The 22,148-nt window shown below is 39.9% G+C and overlaps 1 protein-coding gene across 7 annotated transcripts in view; it reads left to right on the top strand.

The window, feature by feature from the left end:
* The window catches only part of ppfia1 (PTPRF interacting protein alpha 1), a 41,599-nt gene that overhangs the window by 6,258 nt on the left and 13,193 nt on the right, over positions 1-22,148 (top strand). For all 7 annotated transcript variants that reach the window (XM_063470194.1, XM_063470203.1, XM_063470211.1 and 4 more), the window contains exons 3-16: positions 10,334-10,435; positions 10,816-10,980; positions 11,094-11,168; positions 12,157-12,258; positions 12,897-13,130; positions 13,488-13,634; positions 14,253-14,387; positions 17,884-17,967; positions 18,060-18,191; positions 18,372-18,434; positions 18,597-18,676; positions 20,643-20,793; positions 21,248-21,471; positions 21,913-22,144. In XM_063470194.1, coding sequence (XP_063326264.1) covers positions 10,334-10,435; positions 10,816-10,980; positions 11,094-11,168; positions 12,157-12,258; positions 12,897-13,130; positions 13,488-13,634; positions 14,253-14,387; positions 17,884-17,967; positions 18,060-18,191; positions 18,372-18,434; positions 18,597-18,676; positions 20,643-20,793; positions 21,248-21,471; positions 21,913-22,144 — 1,926 coding nt within the window. The remainder of the gene's footprint in view (positions 1-10,333; positions 10,436-10,815; positions 10,981-11,093; positions 11,169-12,156; positions 12,259-12,896; positions 13,131-13,487; positions 13,635-14,252; positions 14,388-17,883; positions 17,968-18,059; positions 18,192-18,371; positions 18,435-18,596; positions 18,677-20,642; positions 20,794-21,247; positions 21,472-21,912; positions 22,145-22,148) is intronic.

Genomic DNA, 22,148 nt, shown 5'->3' with positions numbered 1-22,148 from the left:
CTTAGCACATGTCAAATTTTGTCCTTATTGTTAGGCTTCATCCATCTCTTTGAACACCCATGGTGATATTGTGCTTCCTGTTTTTAAAAGACCAGTGACCAAATTTTCTGTTCTGGTCAGTGCTACAAAGGCATGAATTGAGAGTGCACAGTAGTAAGACACAGAGACAAAGGCTGGCTTGTTACACATAGTGACAAGAAAGTGACAGAGTGCAAGTGTTGCTTTTGGCCAAATGTGAGCTGAATTAATAGATTAAAAGGAAACGGACACGAATGGAGAAGAATGCTTTTTTATGTAGTTTAGTTTTAAAGGCCAGTTGCTTTATTCTTAAAGCTTTACCAGCCTATTTATATTAATTATCTAGAATGGGTTTTTTTTGTTGTTGTTTTAAATGGATATTGCTTTACATACATGCATACATTTGGTATGTTTTGTAGGTTTTTGTAGGCAATACTGGTTTCAAATTCCTCTACATTTAAATGGATTCAAATATTTCATTCCATAAAATGTTTTTTCTTTTTCAGCCATTTCTCAGTGTGCTTAAGATCATTATCCTGTTGAAAGGTCCAAGTCTGGTTAATATTCAACTGTTGAATAGATGGCTTCTTTTTTGCTTCTCATTCTTAAACTCGTTCATGTGATTCTTCTGTAGGTTGCAGAGGTGGTTTGTTGTGCTAGTGCCCAGTTTGCAGGATCATTTGGACAGTAGTTTTCTGGTCCATATCAGACTTTGTTACAGAGGTGTAGCTCCTCATTTTGGAGCAAATGCCTTAAGTTGTTTTAGCTGGTCCTTCTGGGATGCCATGGTGACTACTGCAAATAGCAATGAAAGAATATTTCAATAAGAAGTGTATTTTGCGCAGCAGGAAATAAGCAGTAGACTACAATATAATTTGATAGACATTTTAATACTGTCATTCCTTATGTTTTGTGATATTGGACAACCCTAAATTAATTTATTATAAACATTTGGTTTATGCTCCATTTTTAGTGTTTTTTAAATGTGTTAAGAAGATTTTAAATGAGATGCACTTCTTTACAGCGTCATGTGAGTAAACCTGTTCTTTAGCTCATATTTTTGTTTAAATCTATTTGCAAACACATGGAATGTGTAAATTTAATAAAATGACTTCCACCCATGGTGTTCACTAGGGCTGAACTGATTCCTTGAGGAATTCAATTGTAGAAAATTGTTGACACAAATTTTTTTGCTTCGTTTTAAACAAGTCTCTGCAATGCGCCACTGTTACCATGGAAACTCAAGAGTTTCACCCTCGTATACGACACAGAACTTTAATAGAAAGGTACTTTAGTGCGGCGTGTGAATAAAAATTTGGGGAGCATTAACTGACGCAGCCCCAGTTTTTCAACAAAAAGATTGATAATACATCAGTGAAGATAAACGCTGGCTTGGAAACCCTCCAATGTGGCTGAATTACAACAGTTCTGCAAAGATGAGCGGGCCAAAATTCCTCCACAGCGCTATAAAAGACCCATTGCCAGTTATCGCAAATGCTTGATTGCTGTTGTTGCTACCAAGGCTTGTTGTTGCTTTTTATTTCAAGGCTTACCTAACATTTTTCAGATTGAAAGTAAAACGCACGCAATCACGGTACACTTAAACTCGCAGAAACAAACACATACAAACGAAAACACACCAAACCTGCGTCATCCAGGAGATAAAATACTGTCCCAAAGTATTGAGAGTGTTTGTATATATTTGCATTTAAGAAAATGATTTCTTTTAAAAAAAAGTGAATTTCATATGGCACATAAATTACATTCAAATGGTTTGGGTTTTTTTTTTCTGTTTTGTTTTTTTGCTTTTTCTCATCGTTTTAACAGACGTTGTCTGCAGTTAAACTTTAAAGCATTGCAGTTTCGAAAAAGGAAACCAATGAGCAGTTCATTTAGAAAAACCTGGGTTTTTTTCCCCTCTTTTGAATATTTTATTACGGTTTATTAATAAATCACACAAAAAAGAAAGAAATGGATGGTACCTTTATAACTGAGCAGACAGCACTTTATTTTGTTATCAATCATTCCAGCCCCTGTATTTCAAAAAGCCAGAACAACTGCAGTATCTACACCTATTGCACACAAGTATTGTTTAAGTGCTTTTCCAAACTGCTGCTAGCACTTCTATTCTATAGATCTAGTTCATTTTGAAGTTCTCCTGTGAAGAATGTATAGCTGAGTCTTTTCCTGTAGACCTGTTGAAGCAACAACTGAGCAGTTGCTGACATCAATAATAGGTGCCATAGCAATTTTTAGGAAAAAGCCATAAAATGATGCAGTGCAGCACCAGTACCTGTAATTTTGGCAATTGGGTGGGCAGTGGAAGCATTTTAAAAAAAAAAAACCAAAAACCAAAAAACTTTTCACTTTAAATGCATTAGAAGGAATCAGGAAAAAATAGCACATTTAAGTAATGCATTCACAATTTTATTAATATACCCTTATTAAATAAATCTATAATGGTTCAAGAATCTTTGCATGCACTTGTACCACAAATGTAACATAAAAGAAGAGTAAAAATGAACATTTTCTCCTTCTTTTAATCAATTGAGTTCTTCTCTATTGATGTGGGTTTTTTTGTCTGTTTGTTTTGTTTTTTGGTAGCAGGCTTACCAACTCTGTACAGAGCTATTGTGGTGTCTAATTAGGTTTGATGGTGGGTCCCCGTTTAGGAGAACAGATGCCCGGTGCACAGTGTCACATTTCAGCACCTATAAGCTTTTAAGAGCAGCTAAAGTCATTATGTAGAAGGCAGGCCTGTTCTGATCAGTCTCAAAAGCATCAGTCTGCTGACTGTACAGAAAAAAAAATGTAGCGATTATTGTCATGCACTGTGGGCTCTTAAAAAGTGTAAGGTTGTTATGAAAGTTTAAAATGAGTACCTGTGTGTAGTTTAGAATAGCTGCAGTTAGACTGTCTTTTTGTTGTATAAAACAGCCTCTAGGGACGATAGAAGGCTTCACAATTTAGACATGGCCTTGTCTCCATGCTTTGTCCTGTTGAAGAGAGCAATAAAAAAACATGGGCTGTCTCCAAGTACTAGACAGAGAGGATAGCTGTTCCTATCATAGCCTATACAAGAATACACCACATTTGAAGACACAAATCAAATAGTTTAAGCTAGTTTTTAACAATTCATGTCAGCCTCGAAAGTGTACTGTTATTGTATGAAACATGGCATTGGCAGATGGGAGCAGGTGAAAGGTTGATTTTCTACATGTTAAAGCTAGTTGAACAGGTGGTCTGATAAACTGTTTTTGTCCTTTAATGCAAATGTTTTGATTGTGCTGAAAATAACAGGAGTCATTGTTATTACGTTATCTTTTCACTTTACATTGACTATCTCCAACATGGGGTCTCTTATTTCTTGTCAGGTGTATATTTGTTAGCCTTAAATAGAGCACTGGCTGCAGCTTACCACAGACTGTTAGTTCACTTGCCCCTACAATTTACACAAATCTATTTTATTTGTTTCTAATGGAAGTACTGACCTATTCCAAGAGCAAAAAGTTAACAAGTGTGATAGATAACATAATTACATCTTGCTGGTGACTTAAAGGAGTGATGTATTCTAGCTACATAAACATTTGATGGGTAAATTATATCTAGGAGTGAGCTGTTAAATGTATCGGAGGAGCGGACCTATACTGAGATTTAAGTTTGGTGGAGTGATCATCTTTGGATACCTAATGGTAGCAACACTGGTTGTCTAGGTTCTTATTTGTGCTGACCCATTTGCAACTGGTACCAGTTTAAAACAATCCTCAGTGCCCAGCCCTACTTACAACTTGCATTGTCATTATACTTTAGGCACCCGATGTACTGGTTCTTATATAGTACCCTTTTGTTCTACTTGAGCGCTCAAAGCGCTTTATACGGCATGTCTCATTGACCCATTCGTTCATTCACCCCCCAGTTTTCATTTCACAAAATGAAGCACACGGCTTGATGGATTACGTTATCATCACATTTGCTAACTTGTTGCTCTTGGAACATTGCTGCATTTCCTATGGTTTGTCAAAATTATGTGCAAGGTTAAACTTGTCCACTGTCAATGCCTCTCATGTATATGCTAATACAATTTTTATTAGTGTAGTACTGACTGTAGCTAAAAATTATTGAAAAGTGACATTTATTTTAAATTTTAAAACATGCTGGTTCTATAGTTGCTAGGATTATACACTTGCATTGAGAGATGTAAGACAATAACATTTAGTTGACTGCAGTCGTGAATCTACTGACCTCTAGTGGTGAAATTTTACACAAAGTAACATTAAAGACCGGAAATAGCGCTATCCAAATGCTCGATTCTGTACAGTCATTGTATAAAAACAATTTTCTGTCACCAAACAGAAAATCCTCATGTCATTGGACAGAAGCAATGCTTCACTAACCAATGTTGGAGCACAAAGTTATACAGCTTCCTTCAGGATTCTTTACAGCAGCCATGTTAACAGCTGAGGTGAACAGCAGTCTGACAGGTCCGGGATACTGCAGTTGAGTTTTACTGACTTTTTAAATAAAAATTTAAATTTCCTATTTAGTGTGTTTATTATTTACTTATGTTAACATGTAGTGTGTACAAAAATGGTTTCCTACACTGTTGTAGAAACTTGCTAGCTTGCAGGGGCAATGCCTTGACTTTTGGCTATGTATTATACGCGTGTCTGCTTTGTCAACAAGCTGTGGACGGTCAGCTAGGACACTTGTACTTGAATTGACACGAAGGGCCTTTGCTAACTGGTGGGACTGCCATTATGACAGCTAGGCAGTCCGCCTAAGTGAAGTCTGTGTGTGGGGAAACACTACCAAGGTGTTATGGTACTATTTTCAGTGGCAGGTTATTGCAGTATCATTCTAGTATAGCATGAAACATAGTGCCCACAAAATTCCTGTTTGCTTTATCATGTGTTCTATCACATAGTGTGCTGTGCATTCTTGTCTTCGGTATTGACATAACAGTGTCTCACTGTTTCCTGATCTTCTTCCTTTGTGCAGTGATGCCAGAGCTACATTCGCAGTTAGAGAGCATGAACATTCATCATTTAGCCTGGAGAAATAGTTTGCTGCTTTATAAGAAAGCCCTCCGCAAAGCCAGAACATCTTACTATTCGTCACTGATTGAAGAAAATAAGAACAACCCCAGGTTTCTCTTCAGCACTGTAGCCAGGCTGACAAAAAGTCAGAGCTCTACTGAGCCAACCATCCCTTTAACGTTAACTAGTAATGACTTCATGAACTTCTTCAGAAATAAAATTTTTATCATTAGAGAAAAAATTACCAATAATCATCCCACAGATGTAATATCGTCTACAGCTACTTTTAGTACCATTGATGTTAAGTTAGACTCTTTTTCTCCAATCGATCTTTCTGAGTTAACTTCAATAATTACTTCCTCCAAACCATCAACGTGTCTTTTAGACCCCATTCCTACAAAACTGCTCAAAGAAGTCCTGCCATTAATTAATTCTTCAATCTTAAATATGATCAATCTATCTCTAATAATTGGCTATGTACCACAGGCCTTCAAGGTGGCTGTAGTTAAACCCTTACTTAAAAAGCAATCTCTAGACCCAGCTGTCTTAGCTAATTATAGGCCAATCTCCAACCTTCCTTTCATATCAAAAATCCTTGAAAGAGTAGTTGTCAAACAGCTAACAGATCATCTGCAGAGGAATGGCTTATTTGAAGAGTTTCAGTCAGGTTTCAGAGCTCATCACAGCACAGAAACAGCTTTAGTGAAGGTTACAAATGATCTTCTTATGGCCTCTGACAGTGGACTCATCTCTGTGCTTGTCCTGCTAGACCTCAGTGCAGCGTTTGATACTGTCGACCATAATATCCTATTAGAGCGATTAGAACATGCTGTAGGTATTACAGGTACTGCACTGCAGTGGTTTGTATCATATCTATCTAATAGACTCCAATTTGTTCAAGTAAATGGAGAGTCTTCTTCACATGCTGAGGTTAATTATGGAGTTCCACAGGGTTCAGTGCTAGGACCAATTCTATTTACATTATACATGCTTCCCCTAGGTAGCATCATTAGAAGACATAGCATAAATTTTCACTGCTATGCAGATGATACGCAGCTCTATCTATCCATGAAGCCAGGTAACACACACCAATTAGTTAAACTGCAGGAATGTCTTAAAGACATAAAGACCTGGATGGCCGCTAACTTCCTGCTTCTTAATTCAGATAAAACTGAGGTTATTGTACTCGGCCCTGAAAATCTTAGAAATATGGTATCTAAGCAGATCCTTACTCTGGATGGCATTACCTTGGCCTCCAGTAATGCTGTGAGGAACCTTGGAGTCATTTTTGACCAGGACATGTCCTTCAAGGCACATATTAAACAAATATGTAAGACTGCTTTCTTCCATTTGCGCAACATCTCTAAAATTAGAAATATCCTGTCTCAGAGTGACGCTGAAAAACTAGTTCATGCCTTCATTACTTCCAGGCTGGACTACTGTAACTCATTATTATCAGGATGTCCTAAAAACTCCCTGAAAAGTCTTCAGTTAATCCAAAATGCTGCAGCAAGAGTACTGACAGGGACTAGAAAGAGAGAGCATATTTCTCCTGTTTTGGCTTCCCTTCATTGGCTTCCTGTTAAATCCAGAATTGAATTCAAAATCCTGCTCCTCACATACAAGGTCTTAAATAATCAGGCCCCATCTTATCTTAATGACCTTGTAGTACCATATCACCCTATTAGAGCACTTCGCTCTCGCTCTGCAGGCTTACTTGTTGTTCCTAGAGTATTTAAAAGTAGAATGGGAGGGAGAGCCTTCAGTTTTCAGGCCCCTCTTCTGTGGAACCAGCTTCCAGTTTGGATTCAGGAGACAGACACTATCTCTACTTTCAAGGTTAGGCTTAAAACTTTCCTTTTTGCTAAAGCATATAGTTAGGGCTGGACCAGGTGACCCTGAATCCTCCCTTAGTTATGCTGCAATAGACGTAGGCTGCCGGGGATTCCCATGATGCATTGAGTTTTTCCTTTCCAGTCACTTTCTCACTCACTATGTGTTAATAGACCTCTCTGCATCGAATCATATCTGTTATTAATCTCTGTCTCTCTTCCACAGCATGTCTTTCATCCTGTTTTCCTTCTTTCACCCCAACCGGTCGCAGCAGATGGCCGCCCCTCCCTGAGCCTGGTTCTGCCGGAGGTTTCTTCCTGTTAAAAGGGAGTTTTTCCTTCCCACTGTCGCCAAAGTGCTTGCTCATAGGGGGTCATATGATATGATTGTTGGGTTTTTCTCTGTATTTATTATTGTGCTATCTACTGTACAATATAAAGCGCCTTGAGGCGACTTTTGTTGTGATTTGGCGCTATATAAATAAAATTGAATTGAATTGAATTGAATTGAACACTGAAAAATTAAAAGATTTAATGTTAAAAATATACTTTATATTCTCCAAGTTGACACCTTGGACACATTTTGGTCCGCTATAATGTTATTTTAGTATCTTGAATTTTATGTCACTAAGCCACACAAAAAGAATATTTACTATATACTGTTGGTGGAATTTTTCTGTGGGAGAGCTTACTAAGAATAATGAAATACTAAATGAAACAGACAATCCAAATAAAAGGGATAAACATAAATGCATAATGTTAATGCTGATAATTATGTTTTGTTTTTCTTAAGAAAAACATTTGTTTCTCAAATCATTTTTTAAATCTCTGTGTCTGAATCAACCAAATCTTTCATTGTATTATAATCCAAACATGACTCTTTCTCACAATGGCGTTTTAGTGGAGAGTGTGGTGCAGAGTATGGTTTTCCCTGAAAAGCTTGTGTTAGGTACACTATTTCTAAATTGAAGAACATGCACCATGCTTAAACCTGAGTATATTTATATTTATCGTCAAGCCTGTTTGGGGACATCCCTGCCCCTTCAAGCGCATGCATGGAAAGCCTAACACAGGAAGGGCTCACATCCCTGCCCACATGCATAAATGGCCAGCCAAAATACAGGAAGCAACAAAAACACCTTGAAGAACAGAGAAGACATTAGTGACAGTAGACATGACGTTGGTGAGAAATGGCATGAATAGCAAAATTGATGAGTTGCAGAGTAATTTGCAGAAGGGGCAAGATAAAAACCACATTAGATTTGCCAATAGGATGTACGCAAGAGCATCAGAGTCAAAAGCTGATCTAGGGTGGTGTTGAAATCAACTGATATGCTCAGATTGATGTGCTTTTATTTGTTTTGTTTTTTTCATATGTGTGTGTTTTAAAGGTTCCAGCCTAGGTCAGATTTCAGGGTGTTTGGATATTTTTGGTTTTTCTTTTTTGTTTTGTTGCATGATAGAATTCAGGCTCCCTGTACCTTAGTGAGTTACACTGTTACTCTGTCAGTCTGTCATGTATCAGAGTCAATATGTTGTTTATTTATTTATGTTGTGTATAAATGAGTTAAAGAATGTTATGGGTAAGGGGTAATACATGATAAATTAAGACAGGTTATACGCAACCTTGATATTTCTCTAACTTCAGCCTCTGCTGTGGAATGTAGGAAATAAGCAACTCTGTAATTACCCCTGAGCCTGCCTTTCAGTCTCTTATTGGCCAGCAGAAAGTGAAGACCCTGGTTCTAGCCAATAGGAAACTAACTCTTTGAGCAAAATCTGTGCCAAGTGCTGGAAAAGCTCAGAGGCTGGAATGAAGGGAAGGGAGAATAGTTGTGGTAGTGACTGAAAAGAACCATCAGTTCCAGCAGCCCTCCTACCCCCCACCCCCCACCTTCCTACCCTCAGAAGCATTGCAAGAAGGTCTTACTACTCAGGGTGCTTGTGCTACAGGGCAAAAAATCAGGATGGCAAATTCTTTAGCGGTCCAACCATGCATGTAATCCTTACAAGCTCTGTGTGTTTGTGTGTATCTGTGTCTGTGTGAGTGGATATTTGTTGGAAGAGAACCACAGAAAGATGGAAGATTAAAAAAAGCTCTGTTCTGCATTCTGCAATTACATATACTGAGGCGTTTGACTGTCCATTCATTTTCTTCTCATACCAAAAAGATCTACAAAGGATAGATACTCTTGTCAGCGGGCAGAGGTTTCTAATAAAACTTTGCCGCAGATTTAAAAAAATAAGTGTGAAGGCGTTAAGATAACTTGTGGAAACTAGGGGGTTGCCAACTGTGGCTCTTTTTAAAGCCGTAAACATGGCTGTCTGCTTGTCGGCACCGGCAAGGAAAGAAAGGAATGCGCTTGGTATGCAGTCATGGCGCTGGCTTCAAAACAAACCGTCATCACAGAGGACAGTGATGTGTTAAACTGACATCTTAACACTAGCAATGAACAAATACACCAGAGAGGAGCAGTATTAGTTTTAGAGTCTGATGATCTGCTGTGGAACATATACAATGACATATTAATTTGCTGTAAATGGACAGGATTTGATTAGGTATATAGCATAAATAGATATCTATTACTTACATAGGAATAGTAGTGGTAGAATAGTGTCTTGCATATTTCCACAACCATATTCATAATCACATACTGTGTATGCAACCGTTGTATATAGTGTATTATCTTACTTATTTTCTATTTGTTTGTATTTTATTTGTATTTTCCTTCGGCTATCTGTACCTGAGCTGAGGTAATGCAAGAATTTCCCTGCCGTGGGATCATTAAAGTCTTATCTTATCTTATATGTGTAGTGCATGGTCCAGATTGTTACTGGGTCAAATGAACGTGTGTCTGAAATACCGAGGTGATGTCAGTGTTGAAACTAAAAAAAGCTAAGAGATGTTACGTGCATCTCTTAGAAACTAGCTGCCATTATAAGATGTTGACTATTCTACACATATGAATGTGTTTGTGTTTATACGTGTGTTTGTATATGTGAAGTACAAACACATACATGGTAATAATTTACCTATATTAACTGTGTTGTACTATTTTGAATATGAAGGTGTTTTTAGTTTGTTTATTTTTAATTATAATATTATTAATCATGCTACTGTATGTGAACATGTTTATGTGCATTTCTTTGATCCAAGTGATGGGGAGAGTGAGCGAGAGAGCGGGTCATGACAGACTGCGTATTATCAGATTATGATGTGTAGCATAAAAACATCTAAAAACCTCCACCTACTTCTAGAAAATGATATGAAATTGCTGCAGCGACACTTTATTTTACCCATGATCAAAGTTTTAACTTTGAATGTGCAATTTCCCTCCTTCCCTGCCACCAATGTTTTTTCCCCAAGCTCTCCCTAACCCACCCACCCCCAAAAAGACCTCGTAAGTAGTTGTTACATGTTACTGAATTTATCCATTCCTATTTTAGGAATTTGCTGCACTAACAAAGGAGCTGAACGTGTGCCGAGAGCAGCTTCTGGAAAAGGAGGAGGAGATTGCAGAACTAAAGGCCGAGAGAAACAACACACGGGTTAGTAGATCGTCCTGCACACACATTCACAGAGGATCAGCTGTCAATAAGAAGCATTTATTTGGGCCTGCACACTCTACCTGGAAATACTTGTCAGATTTCCGTCTGTTTCTATTATGAGAAAAGATGGTTGTCATAGCACCGACAGAACAGACAGTGTCTGTTATCACAGCTTAGGGCATTGCAAATTGCTTAGTCATCACAATATTTCAGCTACAAATGATAAAGCACTTTGCAGCAGCAGTTAGTGCTGACTTTTATCTTTCTTATTTTGACTGGTTTTGCATTTGTTTACTTAAAAAGTTTTTCAGATGCGAGTCGATGATGAGAAATGATTTGGACTTTTTTTTTTTTTTTTGTGTAACTGTCTGTGTATCCAGCTCCTGCTAGAACACTTGGAATGCCTGGTGTCTCGCCATGAGCGCAGTCTGAGGATGACTGTGGTGAAGCGGCAGGCTCAATCTCCAGCAGGCGTCTCAAGTGAAGTGGAGGTCCTCAAAGCCCTAAAGTCACTTTTTGAACACCATAAAGCCCTCGACGAAAAGGTACAATTCTGTTAAACAGTTTTTCTTGCAGTATTGGTGCATGTCGACATGTGAACCATTGTTCATCATTTTTGGAGTTACATGTTGCTTTATGTCCATTTCATATTTTCAAGGTTAGGGAGCGACTTCGTGTTGCTTTGGAACGATGCAGCGCATTGGAGGAACAGCTCACCTTTTCACACAAAGAAGTAAGAAAACACAATATATTAAGAATTACTACAGAGAAGTTTACTTAGGTTTGTTTTGTGTGTGCAGTTTGCATGTTCTCCTCCATGGGTTCTCTCCAGATGCTCCGACTTCCTCCCACAGTCCAAAGATGTGCAATTACTGGGGTTAGGTTAACTGATAATTCTAAATTGCCCATAGGTGTGAATGGTAGTGGTGAGTTAGAAGGTAAAGTTATGTGTGTTATATTTAAAATGGAAGTGTTAACTACCCATCTAGTCTACTTTTATCTTTATATTTGGTTTATGCTCTCACTAAACTTGTATTGGGATTCTGCTGCTGCTGCCACCTTGTTTCAATAGGTTCACACTTCAAATGACAAAGTGTCCTCGGTGACAGCTGATAAAAAGACTCTCGTTGATTTAGACTTATAAATGCTGCTGCCTGTAAGCTACAAGCATCAGTAAAACATTGCTTAATATTTTTTTATATCATCAGAATAATAATGTTAATAATTATAGTATCCTGTCTTTATCTGTGCTGCTGAGTCTGAAAAAGAAATTTATATTCAAAGCTCATGTGTATAAGGTACGAAGAATCCGGAGTCTTCTGTGTACTGAATGGGATTAAAATTGACTAGAGGCCCAGAGGATCTCAGGGAGGTGTCCTAGATTTCCTCTCTGCTTCACGCTACAGTGCTACAGTCATCTTTTGTTCCTGGAAGTCAAACTGGGACCACACACATGCCTGCATGCCATTGCACATAAAATCAAACACCTGCCTCATTTGATAAGAAACTTAACTTCCTAAGACAAGACCTCTTTCTTCGCTTTTGGTTCTATGAGGCGTTTGTGTGAACATTTAAATATGCACTTGCTTAAAATATGTTACGGGGTGAAAGGAAGTCTTAAAGAATTGTGCACTGTGTTTAGTGGTTAACTTTATAGTTGTTTAGTTCAACAAATCAATGAATGACTTGGCAGGGTGCTAACAAACTGGTCTTTTCCTTAGCTGGCTTACCTCAGGGAACAGAACAGTCAGAAGAGAGGGTTGGCCGATGGAACCAGCGAGGTTAACCACAACTCTGAAAACACACCAAGCACTAATGGCAAGGTGAGCTTACTCAACAGCATATAAGAAGTGGCATGTTTGTGAGAACCAAAGGGCAACAAAGTTGCTCATGTTTTACAAATGTCTAGAGGATTAAATAGTTTAATTTGCTGTTATATTGTAATGTATTGTAGTGAACATGATCAGGTAGAATTGTTCTGTTCTTATCAGCTTTAAGAATGAGAACAATTACAAGTATACAAATAATCCTGGGTGTTACAGTTTCAAAATACATGTGTGTTATTTTATTTTTACATTTTCATTCCCTTTAATTAATTAAAATGATGAAATAGAATGTGCTACACTGTGTCATACAAACAAACAAATTACAAAAATTAGAAAGCAGGTAAAAGCGGGTATCCTGCAGTTTTGTCTGTACTTCAATTAATAATCTTTATCAGCTTGTCATTGTCTGAGGACAATCAACTCTCAGGAGTTCAAATCCATTCCAAGTCCTGTCTTGCAGGCAGTGATCATTTGAATTTTCAGTGCAAGATGTTTACATTTTTCTCATCACAAGTCTTTAATTTACTCAAACTTTTTGATTATCAAATAGCCAACAATAACAGCACAACGTTCATCCAGAAAAAAACACTATATTCTGCATATACATCTTAAAGCCAATGTCAATCTGCCCACAGCGGTCATCGGACGGTTCGTCGAGCCAGGAAGATGAGTCTGCACCTGGATTCGGTAAGGTTGGCGAGCTCCAGGAGGTAGTGGACCGTCAGATGGCCGATTTGGGCCAAATGAAGGAGCGCATGGCTGCTATGGCATCACGCATCACTGAGCTGGAGGAGGACCTGGACACAGCCCGAAAGGACCTTATTAAGTCTGAAGACATGAACACAAGACTACAGAGAGACCTCAGAGAGGTAAAGAGGACAAGATCTGTTTGTAACGAAGAGATGTATTGAAATATGAGGTTGCGACTTTGTACGTGTGCATTGTTCACAAATATCTGTCAATGTTTTTAGCACAGTTTTTATAGATTTTAACAGCTGAGTGCTTCAAAAGATCCAGTGCTCTATAAACATGATAACATGACATTAAACATTGCACTGCAGGACAGTATAAGCAGCATTAACATGTTTGCTGCAGAATTCTTCAAAAGGAGTACCAGGATTCTTTTAGTGCCTTGTCTTCTTCTCATATTCGTGTAAAGATGCCCAATCAGAAGGATTCCTGTCACAAAGGCTGGGAACTCTAAAGCAATATGTTTATGCATACAGTCTATGGCTCAGAAGGAAGACATGGAGGAGAGGATTACCACTCTAGAGAAGCGCTACCTGGCAGCTCAGCGAGAGGCTACCTCTGTCCACGACCTCAACGACAAGCTGGAGAATGAAGTGGCCAATAAAGACTCCCTCTACAGACAAGTAGGTCCCATGCTGTTTGTTTAAGACTTTATAAAGCCACCACAACTCAGATAATCAGTTAATTGTGTGTTTGGCATTAGAGAAGATTGGATCAGTTTGTTTGTAATTTGCAGTCATTTCATCATATTGCTATTGTCTGCAAGCGCCCACACACTTTAATCTGGTATGCAGGCAAGTGAGGAATTTATTGTTTGAGTCTCAGAGTTGGCTACCAGCAGGAATTGCCTGCAGTTGTCAGACTCCTATTGAGGAATTCTTGCTGTATTCACACACTGAGCAGCGCAGCAGGCTCTTAATGGGAAGACTTGAAGACACTGGCTTGTTTCTTTACATGTACTCAGTGGAGATGGAGATGTCTTTCTCCTCCTTTCTTGGTTTTTGTTTGTCTATGTGTCATTTTGATTGTTCTGTCACTCGCTTCCTGCTCTTCCCACCCTCGTGCATCCCTTGACCCCATCTCCCTTTTGTCTTTCTTTTTCTGCCCCTGTGCTGAAGTGTGTTTTCTGGTACTCTCTGCTCCTTGTGGATCTGAAAGCCATCTTTGAGACTGGAATGAAGGACAAAACAGTCTTAAACGTATTTGCTCATGACTGTTTGGGTTTGATTTGTTTGTCATAGACTGAAGAGAGAAACCGGCAACTTCAGGAAAAGCTGGAACTAGCTGAGCAGAAGCTGCAGCAGACCATCCGGAAGGCAGAGACGCTGCCAGAGGTGGAAGCAGAGTTAGCCCAGAGGGTCGCTGCTCTCACAAAGGTATCAGCATCAGCACCTTTTTAAAACTACTGTTCATTTGTAATTGCATTTCTGTGTATATATGTATTTATTTATTTTAAATGGAGCTGACTCAAAATTGCATCACCTCATAATACCTGAATAAAGGTACAAGTTTGCGTAATGTCACCAAATATGTTAAAGAAGTTCCTTTACAGCAACTCTGCATGGAAGCTGCTGAGGAAGCCATTATTTATGTTCCTCCAAATATTCACAGTGACCTATTTTTAGAAACTCAGCTCCTGTTCTTATCCATTTATAGTTTGAATCTTTATTTTGGACAAAACATCCTGCTGCATAACTGCACTGCAACAGCATCGTATCACCTTATTAGTATTTTGTCTGGCTCTCTGTACATTTTTGAATGTAGTGTTTTTCATTGGTCTACTCATCTGAACCTTTTAATGTTTATCAGAAAGTGAGTAGAATCTACAAAGTCATCTCTTTCTCTAGTCTGTCTGTCTGCCCCTTCTGTTTCTTTATGTTAATTTAATTAGTGTCATTCATTTCATTTATTTACGCCTGTTTAAAGACACACAGAAACAAGAAAAAAGAAGCAGACTGCCGTGTCTCATCCCTGCATTTTTAATGGCAATGATTTTTATTTCCTCTTTGAGTGGTGCTTAAACCGCACACTTAATATACAGAATACAGCAGAGACACAGACATACTTAGAAATGACTGCCCTGGTTTCTTATATTATTTCATTTGTGCAACTTGCAACACAGGCTTTCTCCCTTCAGCATCTAATTTAAATTGTGCTCAGTCTCTTGAAATGTTTGCATTATTATCATGTTCTCATTTGTCTCTGTCATGCTGTCTTTGTGTGTTCTTCATGCTGTTCCTACCACCTCCGTCTTTAGTGTGTTCTGTGTGGCTCTAAAGGCACTAAGATATTGAAAAAGGTAGACCAGCTTTATCCAGACGGCTAAACCAATCCTTTTTGCTTACTGGGAGGTTCACTATCCCTTGTTGCTGAATTTAACCAGACCAATAGCAAATCTAGTGTGTTTAGATTTTCAGACGAAATCAAGCCAAAATAATCAAATGTACCTGAAGTCTGTGAAACAAAGAATACATTCCTGGTTAAGTGCAGTTTCAAACTTGATCAAAATACTCTGTCAAACCCGAATCCTAGCTGTGATCTGGCTTTATCTGTACAGCTTCTCTGTGTTTGTGCTTCATGTGCTAGTAAGCGGTGTTGATAGTTCGTGGTGATACCCTTCGTCTCCTCTCCTCTGAAACACAAGGCACCTAGTTTTTGGTGTCTTGACACAAACAGGAAGTTCCAGCTGATTTGCTCAAAGACTTATGGAGACCCCACCTATAAGAGCTACAAGAAAACTAGACCAGGCTGTGTTGCCTGTTGGCTTTTGCATAAATCTAAATGTTTTAGGAACTGGTAACCTTCATAACCCAGGTGTGTACTCAGTGGTGAAACTTTGATAAAGCTGCCATACGGTAGATCTGCATTATGGGACGCATGAGCTGCTTTATTATTTTTGGGTTGTGTTACAGTGCATGTTTTTGGCTTTTTGCTCCTTTTAAAATATGTAAATGTTGGTGACTTCATCCTTTCGAAGGACCTGTTCTCATAATGTCAAACACAGGAAAAAAAAGTATGTTGAACCTTGAAGCAGTACAGGGTGGGCCATTTATATGGATACACCGTAATAAAATGGGAATGGTTGGTGATATTAAAGTCCTGTTTGTGGCACATTAGTATATGTGAGGGGGCAAACTCCTCAAGATGGGTGGTGACCATGGTGGCCATTTAGAAGTCGGCCATCTTGGATACAACTTTTGTTTTTCAATAGGAAGAGGGCCATGTGACACATCAAACTTATTGGTAATGTCACAAGAAAAACAATGGTGTGCTTGGTTTCAACGTAACTTTATTCTTTCATGAGTTATTTACGAGTTTCTGACCACTTATAAAATGTGTTCAATGTGCTGCCCATTGTGTTGGATTGTCAATGCAACCCTCTTCTCCCACTCTTCACACACTGATAGCAACACCGCAGGAGAAATGCCAGCACAGGCATCCAGTATCCGTAGTTTCAGGTGCTGCACATCTCGTATCTTCACACCATAGACAATTGCCTTCAGATGACCCCAAAGATAAAAGTCTAAGGGGGTCAGATCGGGAGACCTTGGGGGCCGTTCAACTGGCCCATGACGACCAATCCACTTTCCAGGAAACTGTTCATCTAGGAATGCTCGGAGCTGGCACCCATAATGTGGTGGTGCACCATCTTGCTGGAAAATCTCAGGGAACGTGCCAGCTTCAGTGCATAAAGAGGGAAACACATCATCATGTAGCAATTTCAAATATCCAGTGGCCTTGAGGTTTCCGTTGATGAAGAATGGACCCACTATCGTTGTACCCCATATACCACACCAAACCATCACTTTTGTTGTTCCAACAGTCTTGGAGGGATCCATCCAATGTGGGTTAGTGTCAGACCAATAGTGGTGGTTTTGTTTGTTAACTTCACCATTCACATAAAAGTTTGCCTCATCACTGAACAAAATCTTCTGCGTGAACTGAGGGTCCTGTTCCAATTTTTGTTTTGCCCATTCTGCAAATTCTGTGCGCCGATCTGGGTCATCCTCGTTGAGATGCTGCAGTAGCTGGAGTTTGTAAGGGTGCCATTTGTGAGTAGCTAATATCCGCCGAAGGGATGTTCGACTAATGCCACTCTCCAGTGACATGCGGCGAGTGCTACGCTGTGGGCTCTTGCTGAATGAAGCTAGGACAGCCACTGATGTTTCTTCATTAGTGACAGTTTTCTTGCGTCCACATTTTGGCAAATCCAACACTGAACCAGTTTCACGAAACTTAGCAAGCAGTTTGCTAACTGTAGCATGGCAGATGGGTGGTCTCGTAGGGTGTCTTGCATTGAAATCTGCTGCAATGACTCGGTTACTGCGTTCACCAGATATCAACACAATTTCGATCCGCTCCTCACGTGTTAACCTCTTCGACATGTCAATGGCTGTGAACAAAGAGAAACTTGTAAATAACTCATGAAAAAATAAAGTTACGTTGAAACCAAGCACACCATTGTTTTTCTTGTGAAATTACCAATAAGTTTGATGTGTCACATGGCCCTCTTCCTATTGAAAAACAAAAGTTGTATCCAAGATGGCCGACTTCTAAATGGCCACCATGGTCACCACCCATCTTGAGGAGTTTGCCCCCTCACATATACTAATGTGCCACAAACAGGACTTTAATATCACCAACCAGTCCCATGTTATTATGGTGTATCCATATAAATGGCCCACCCTGTAGAATAAAAAGACTACACTGGGTCTTTTTTAGCAAGGTCCTTCTCCAGGATGGATGGTAGAGGGTTTGGGATAGTAAGGTCCGGCTTTAGAGATTTTCAGCCCTGCGTGGATTAAATACATGAAATCACAGACACATGTTTGTACAGATTTGTAGTTTTATCTCATTAACCTTTGTTTTCAGGCAGAGGAACGCCATGGCAATGTTGAAGAGAGACTGAGGCAGCTGGAGGCCCAGCTCGAGGAAAAAAACCAGGAGCTGCTCAGGGTGAGAACAAGGGGAAATGTTCTTACTGGAAGCTTTATTCTCATTGCATTGCTACAGCTGTGCGTTGTATAAAAATGTTTCTATTTTCGTAGGCACGGCAACGTGAGAAGATGAATGAGGAGCACAACAAGCGTCTGTCTGAGACGGTGGATAAGCTCCTCTCAGAGTCCAATGAAAGACTTCAGCTTCACCTCAAAGAGAGGATGTCTGCCTTGGAGGATAAGGTAGTGCACATCTCTAGTGCCAAATTCTAAAGTTAGGCTGATGAACAAAGAAGTCGGCAAGTTGAGGACACAGTATTCATAACTAACTAACTAAATAAATATTTGTTGTTCCTGTTAAATCTGTGTCCCATGACTAGTCATATGTCATGTTAAGCATTTCTTATCATTCCTGTTTCTCAGAATGCCCTGATTCGAGAACTCGAGCACACCAAAAAATTAATTGAGGAGTCCCACCATGAGAAAGTAAGGAAATAAAAATAAAGAATTCCTCCTGTTTGTGTGTTTTTATATTTTGGGTTGTTTTTTCTAAATTGTTCTATAGCAGTGGTGTTTTTTCTCTTCATGGCTACAGATTTTATTCATCAGTAGGTAACAAGAATATCTGTAACATGCTCTCTCTTATAGGAGCAGCTCTTAATCCAAATTGAGACTATGAGGGCAGAGAATGAGCAGGGAAGGAGCAGGAGCAACTCGCTACTGCATGGGTAAGCTAGTGAAATGATTTGACTTTTATATCTCGCTGGGAAACTATGAGGAACTCAGGTGGTTGCTTTCCACTTTGTCCAGTGTTATGTCAAAATGCCCGTGGTCAAGATACTGACCCAAAAAAGTTTCACATGTCATTGGTGATGGCAGTATGCTATACATTTAATGGCCACTTTATTGGGCGATATCTAGTGTTTAGGTCAGAAATGTACATACACTAATCCTGGATAACGTGATGAGGTTTCACCCCAGCCAGACACCTTTGGCATCCATCAACAGACTTGTAGCATAACTGTGGATTCATATTTAACCACTTTTCTTGGTAGAGTTGATTTTAATTGTTTGGTTTCCTACCACAGACTTTTTAAGCAGAGTCCATACATTTTCCGCAGGGTTAAGGTCAGGTGTTTGGGAAGTCCATTCCAGAAGCTTATTGTTTGCCTGCCTTATCCATCCAAAACAAGTTTGAATATGTGTTTGGTATCACTGTCCCAAACACACAGTGATCCTAACTGTGTCCAAATTTCAATTGTCCAGCTGTTGATTTGAAGTAAAGTTGAAGAATTTAGAGGTACTGTGTCTTCTTCACTATTCCATTTAGTTTGTTCAATGTGCCAGTACCACTGACAGTAAACCAGCTTTGAAGCACAATGCTATCGCCACCATGCTTGAGAGCTGGTACCTTTAATTCTCCAAATGTATTTCATGTTATTGTGCACAAATATCAATCTTTGTCTCATCCGACTATAAAACCTTTCTCCAGAAGACGGCACAGTGACACGGTGGTTAGCACTGCTTTCACAGCAAGAAGGTCTTGGGTTCAAATCCACCTGTTTGGGTTGTCTTTGGATACTCTGGTTTTCTCACACAATCTAAAGACATGCTGTTTGAAAATGCCTCATTGAGGTCAGAGGAGAAAGAACAGTTTGCTTTAAAATGATAGTAGGAAAAGAGTAACACAAGCAAGTTACAGAGAAGAACATCAAGAACACACAGAATGTTGAACCCTGAAGCAGTGCAGCTAAAAGACCACACATGGTCTGATGACTCTTGATTTCTGCTGCAACATTCAGATAGTAGGGTCAGAAAGTAGCATAAAAAACATGAAAGCATGGATCCATCCGGCCTTAGAGCTATCCTGTTCAGACTGATGGTGGCCTAATGATGTTGGGAATATTTTTTTTGGCATAGTTTGGGCTTCTTAGTACCAGTTGAACATTGTGTAAACAACACAGCCTACCTGAGTATTGTTGGTGACCATATCCCCTTTATAACCACAGTGTAGCCAACTTCTGATGGCTGCTTCCAGCAGGAAAACACATCATGTCACAAAGCTCAAAAACCTCACTGGCCTCCAGTGGCTTTACCAGAGCTCAATCCAGCAGTGTGTAATGCTATTATGTCAATATAGACCGAAGTATCTGGGGACAGTTTCCAGCACGTTGTTGTAAAAAGTTCTGAAGGTAAAATGTGCTCCAACCTGGTTCTAGACATGTGTAACTAACAAAGTGGCCAGTGATTGTATTTCTACCATAAAGCTTCATTTTATTTACTTAAATGTTTATTTTTTATGTAGCATAAAAAACATGCTTTGCATATGACGATTGTGTAGCCTCTTGAGCTGAACGTCACATAAAGCAGGTAATTTTTATCGAGGCTAATATAACAACCATAGCCATTTCACGTAATGGCCATTTGGTTCTGCACCAAGTTGCAGCTGCACGACTGCAACCTAATGTTCTCCAAGATCAATACAGAGGATTGTACAGTGTTGATATTAACAGACCGACCACAGACGCTGCAGGAACTGTTGTTTTCCGGTCTAATTTGTCAAAATGTCAGATGGCCTACAGATTTGACTGAAATCATTCAGTCATTGACTGAAAATATACACCTGATGTAACCTCTTACTTAGTTTCCTATTCATTCATAAATGTACTTTCATTGGTGTGACTGTTTTTCAAGGCGGTCTCAGCTGGGCAGCACCCCAGATTTCAGATATCCAGTGTCAGCCTCTTCGATGATGGACAGTAACTCGGACCATTATGGCAGCGCTCTCGTCCTGAGACGGCCTCAGAAGGGACGTGTGGCAGCGCTACGGGATGAACCTTCCAAAGTAAGCTCACACCTGCAGACATAAAGCAGTTAAACGACAGATCTGGTTATTCATGTTTAATGAATCCACTATTTGAGAACATCTCTTAGCTGTTTGCCTTGTATGGTACGGGTTTTTCTTTCTTTCCTGTTTCAGTCTAATGTTTGAGTTCTCTCTGATGCTTTTCTTCTTCTCCCCCCGCTTCTTTGCTTGCTACTATTACGGACAATCAGCGACATGTAAGTCAGTGTGCCTGAGATAACAGTGACGGTGTCTGTGTGCTGCATCAATGACAAACACCCTAGGATCTAACTAACTATTTATTGCTCTGTTGCCTGACATCCTCTCACATGCCTGCTGCCTGCTTTCTCCAACCCTTTTATTATTTTCTCCATACTGTCTTCTTTCCTGGTATCTTTATCTTTCCTTCTCTCCCTTCTCATTCCCTGTTTTATACCTATGTGTATAAATGTAGGTGCAGACTTTAAATGAGCAGGAGTGGGAGCGCATGCAACAGGCTAATGTGCTGGCAAATGTGGCACAGGCCTTTGAGAGCGACATGGACGCCTCAGACCTGGAGGAGGATCGAGAGACAGTTTTCAGCTCGGTGGACCTGCTGTCCCCTGCTGGCCAGGCTGATGCACAGACCCTTGCCCTTATGTTGCAGGAGCAGCTGGATGCTATCAACAATGAAATCAGGTACCACTATAACAAGTACACACTTGTCTCATGTAACCCCATTTCCATGTAAATATTGCGATAGGTAGGGCGATTGTGGCTCAAGAGTTGGCAGTTCGTCTTGTAATCGGAAGGTTGCCGGTTCGAGCCCCGGCTCGGACAGTCTCGGTTGTTGTGTCCTTGGGCAAGACACTTCACCTACTGCCTACTGGTGATGGCCAGAGGGGCCGATGGCGCGATATGGCAGCCTCGCTTCTGTCAGTCTGCCCCAGGGCAGCTGTGGCTACAACTGTAGCTTGCCTCCACCAGTGTGTGAATGTGAGAGTGAATGAATAGTGGAATTGTAAAGCGCTTTGAGGGTCTCGAAAAGCGCTATATAAATGCAATCCATTATTATTATTATTATTATTATTATTATTATTATTGTTATTGCCATATTTTCACCTTCCTTTCACTTTGCAGAATGATCCAAGAGGAGAAGGAGAGCACCGCTATCCGGGCAGAGGAGATAGAGTGTCGGGTAGGCAGTGGTGATAGCCTTGGAGGACATTTCCGCTCCATGAGCTCCATCCCTCCATCGCTATATGCTGGCTCGTCGTTGGGCGGTTCTCCACCCGGCTCTGGCCACTCCACTCCGAGGCGCATTCCCCGCAGCCCCAACAGAGAACTGGATCGAATGGGTGTCATGACCTTGGTAA

The sequence above is a fragment of the Pelmatolapia mariae genome, linkage group LG1 (assembly GCF_036321145.2).
Source record: "Pelmatolapia mariae isolate MD_Pm_ZW linkage group LG1, Pm_UMD_F_2, whole genome shotgun sequence".
Classification (NCBI taxonomy): domain Eukaryota; kingdom Metazoa; phylum Chordata; class Actinopteri; order Cichliformes; family Cichlidae; genus Pelmatolapia; species Pelmatolapia mariae.
This window is presented reverse-complemented; position numbering and strand designations above follow the sequence as displayed.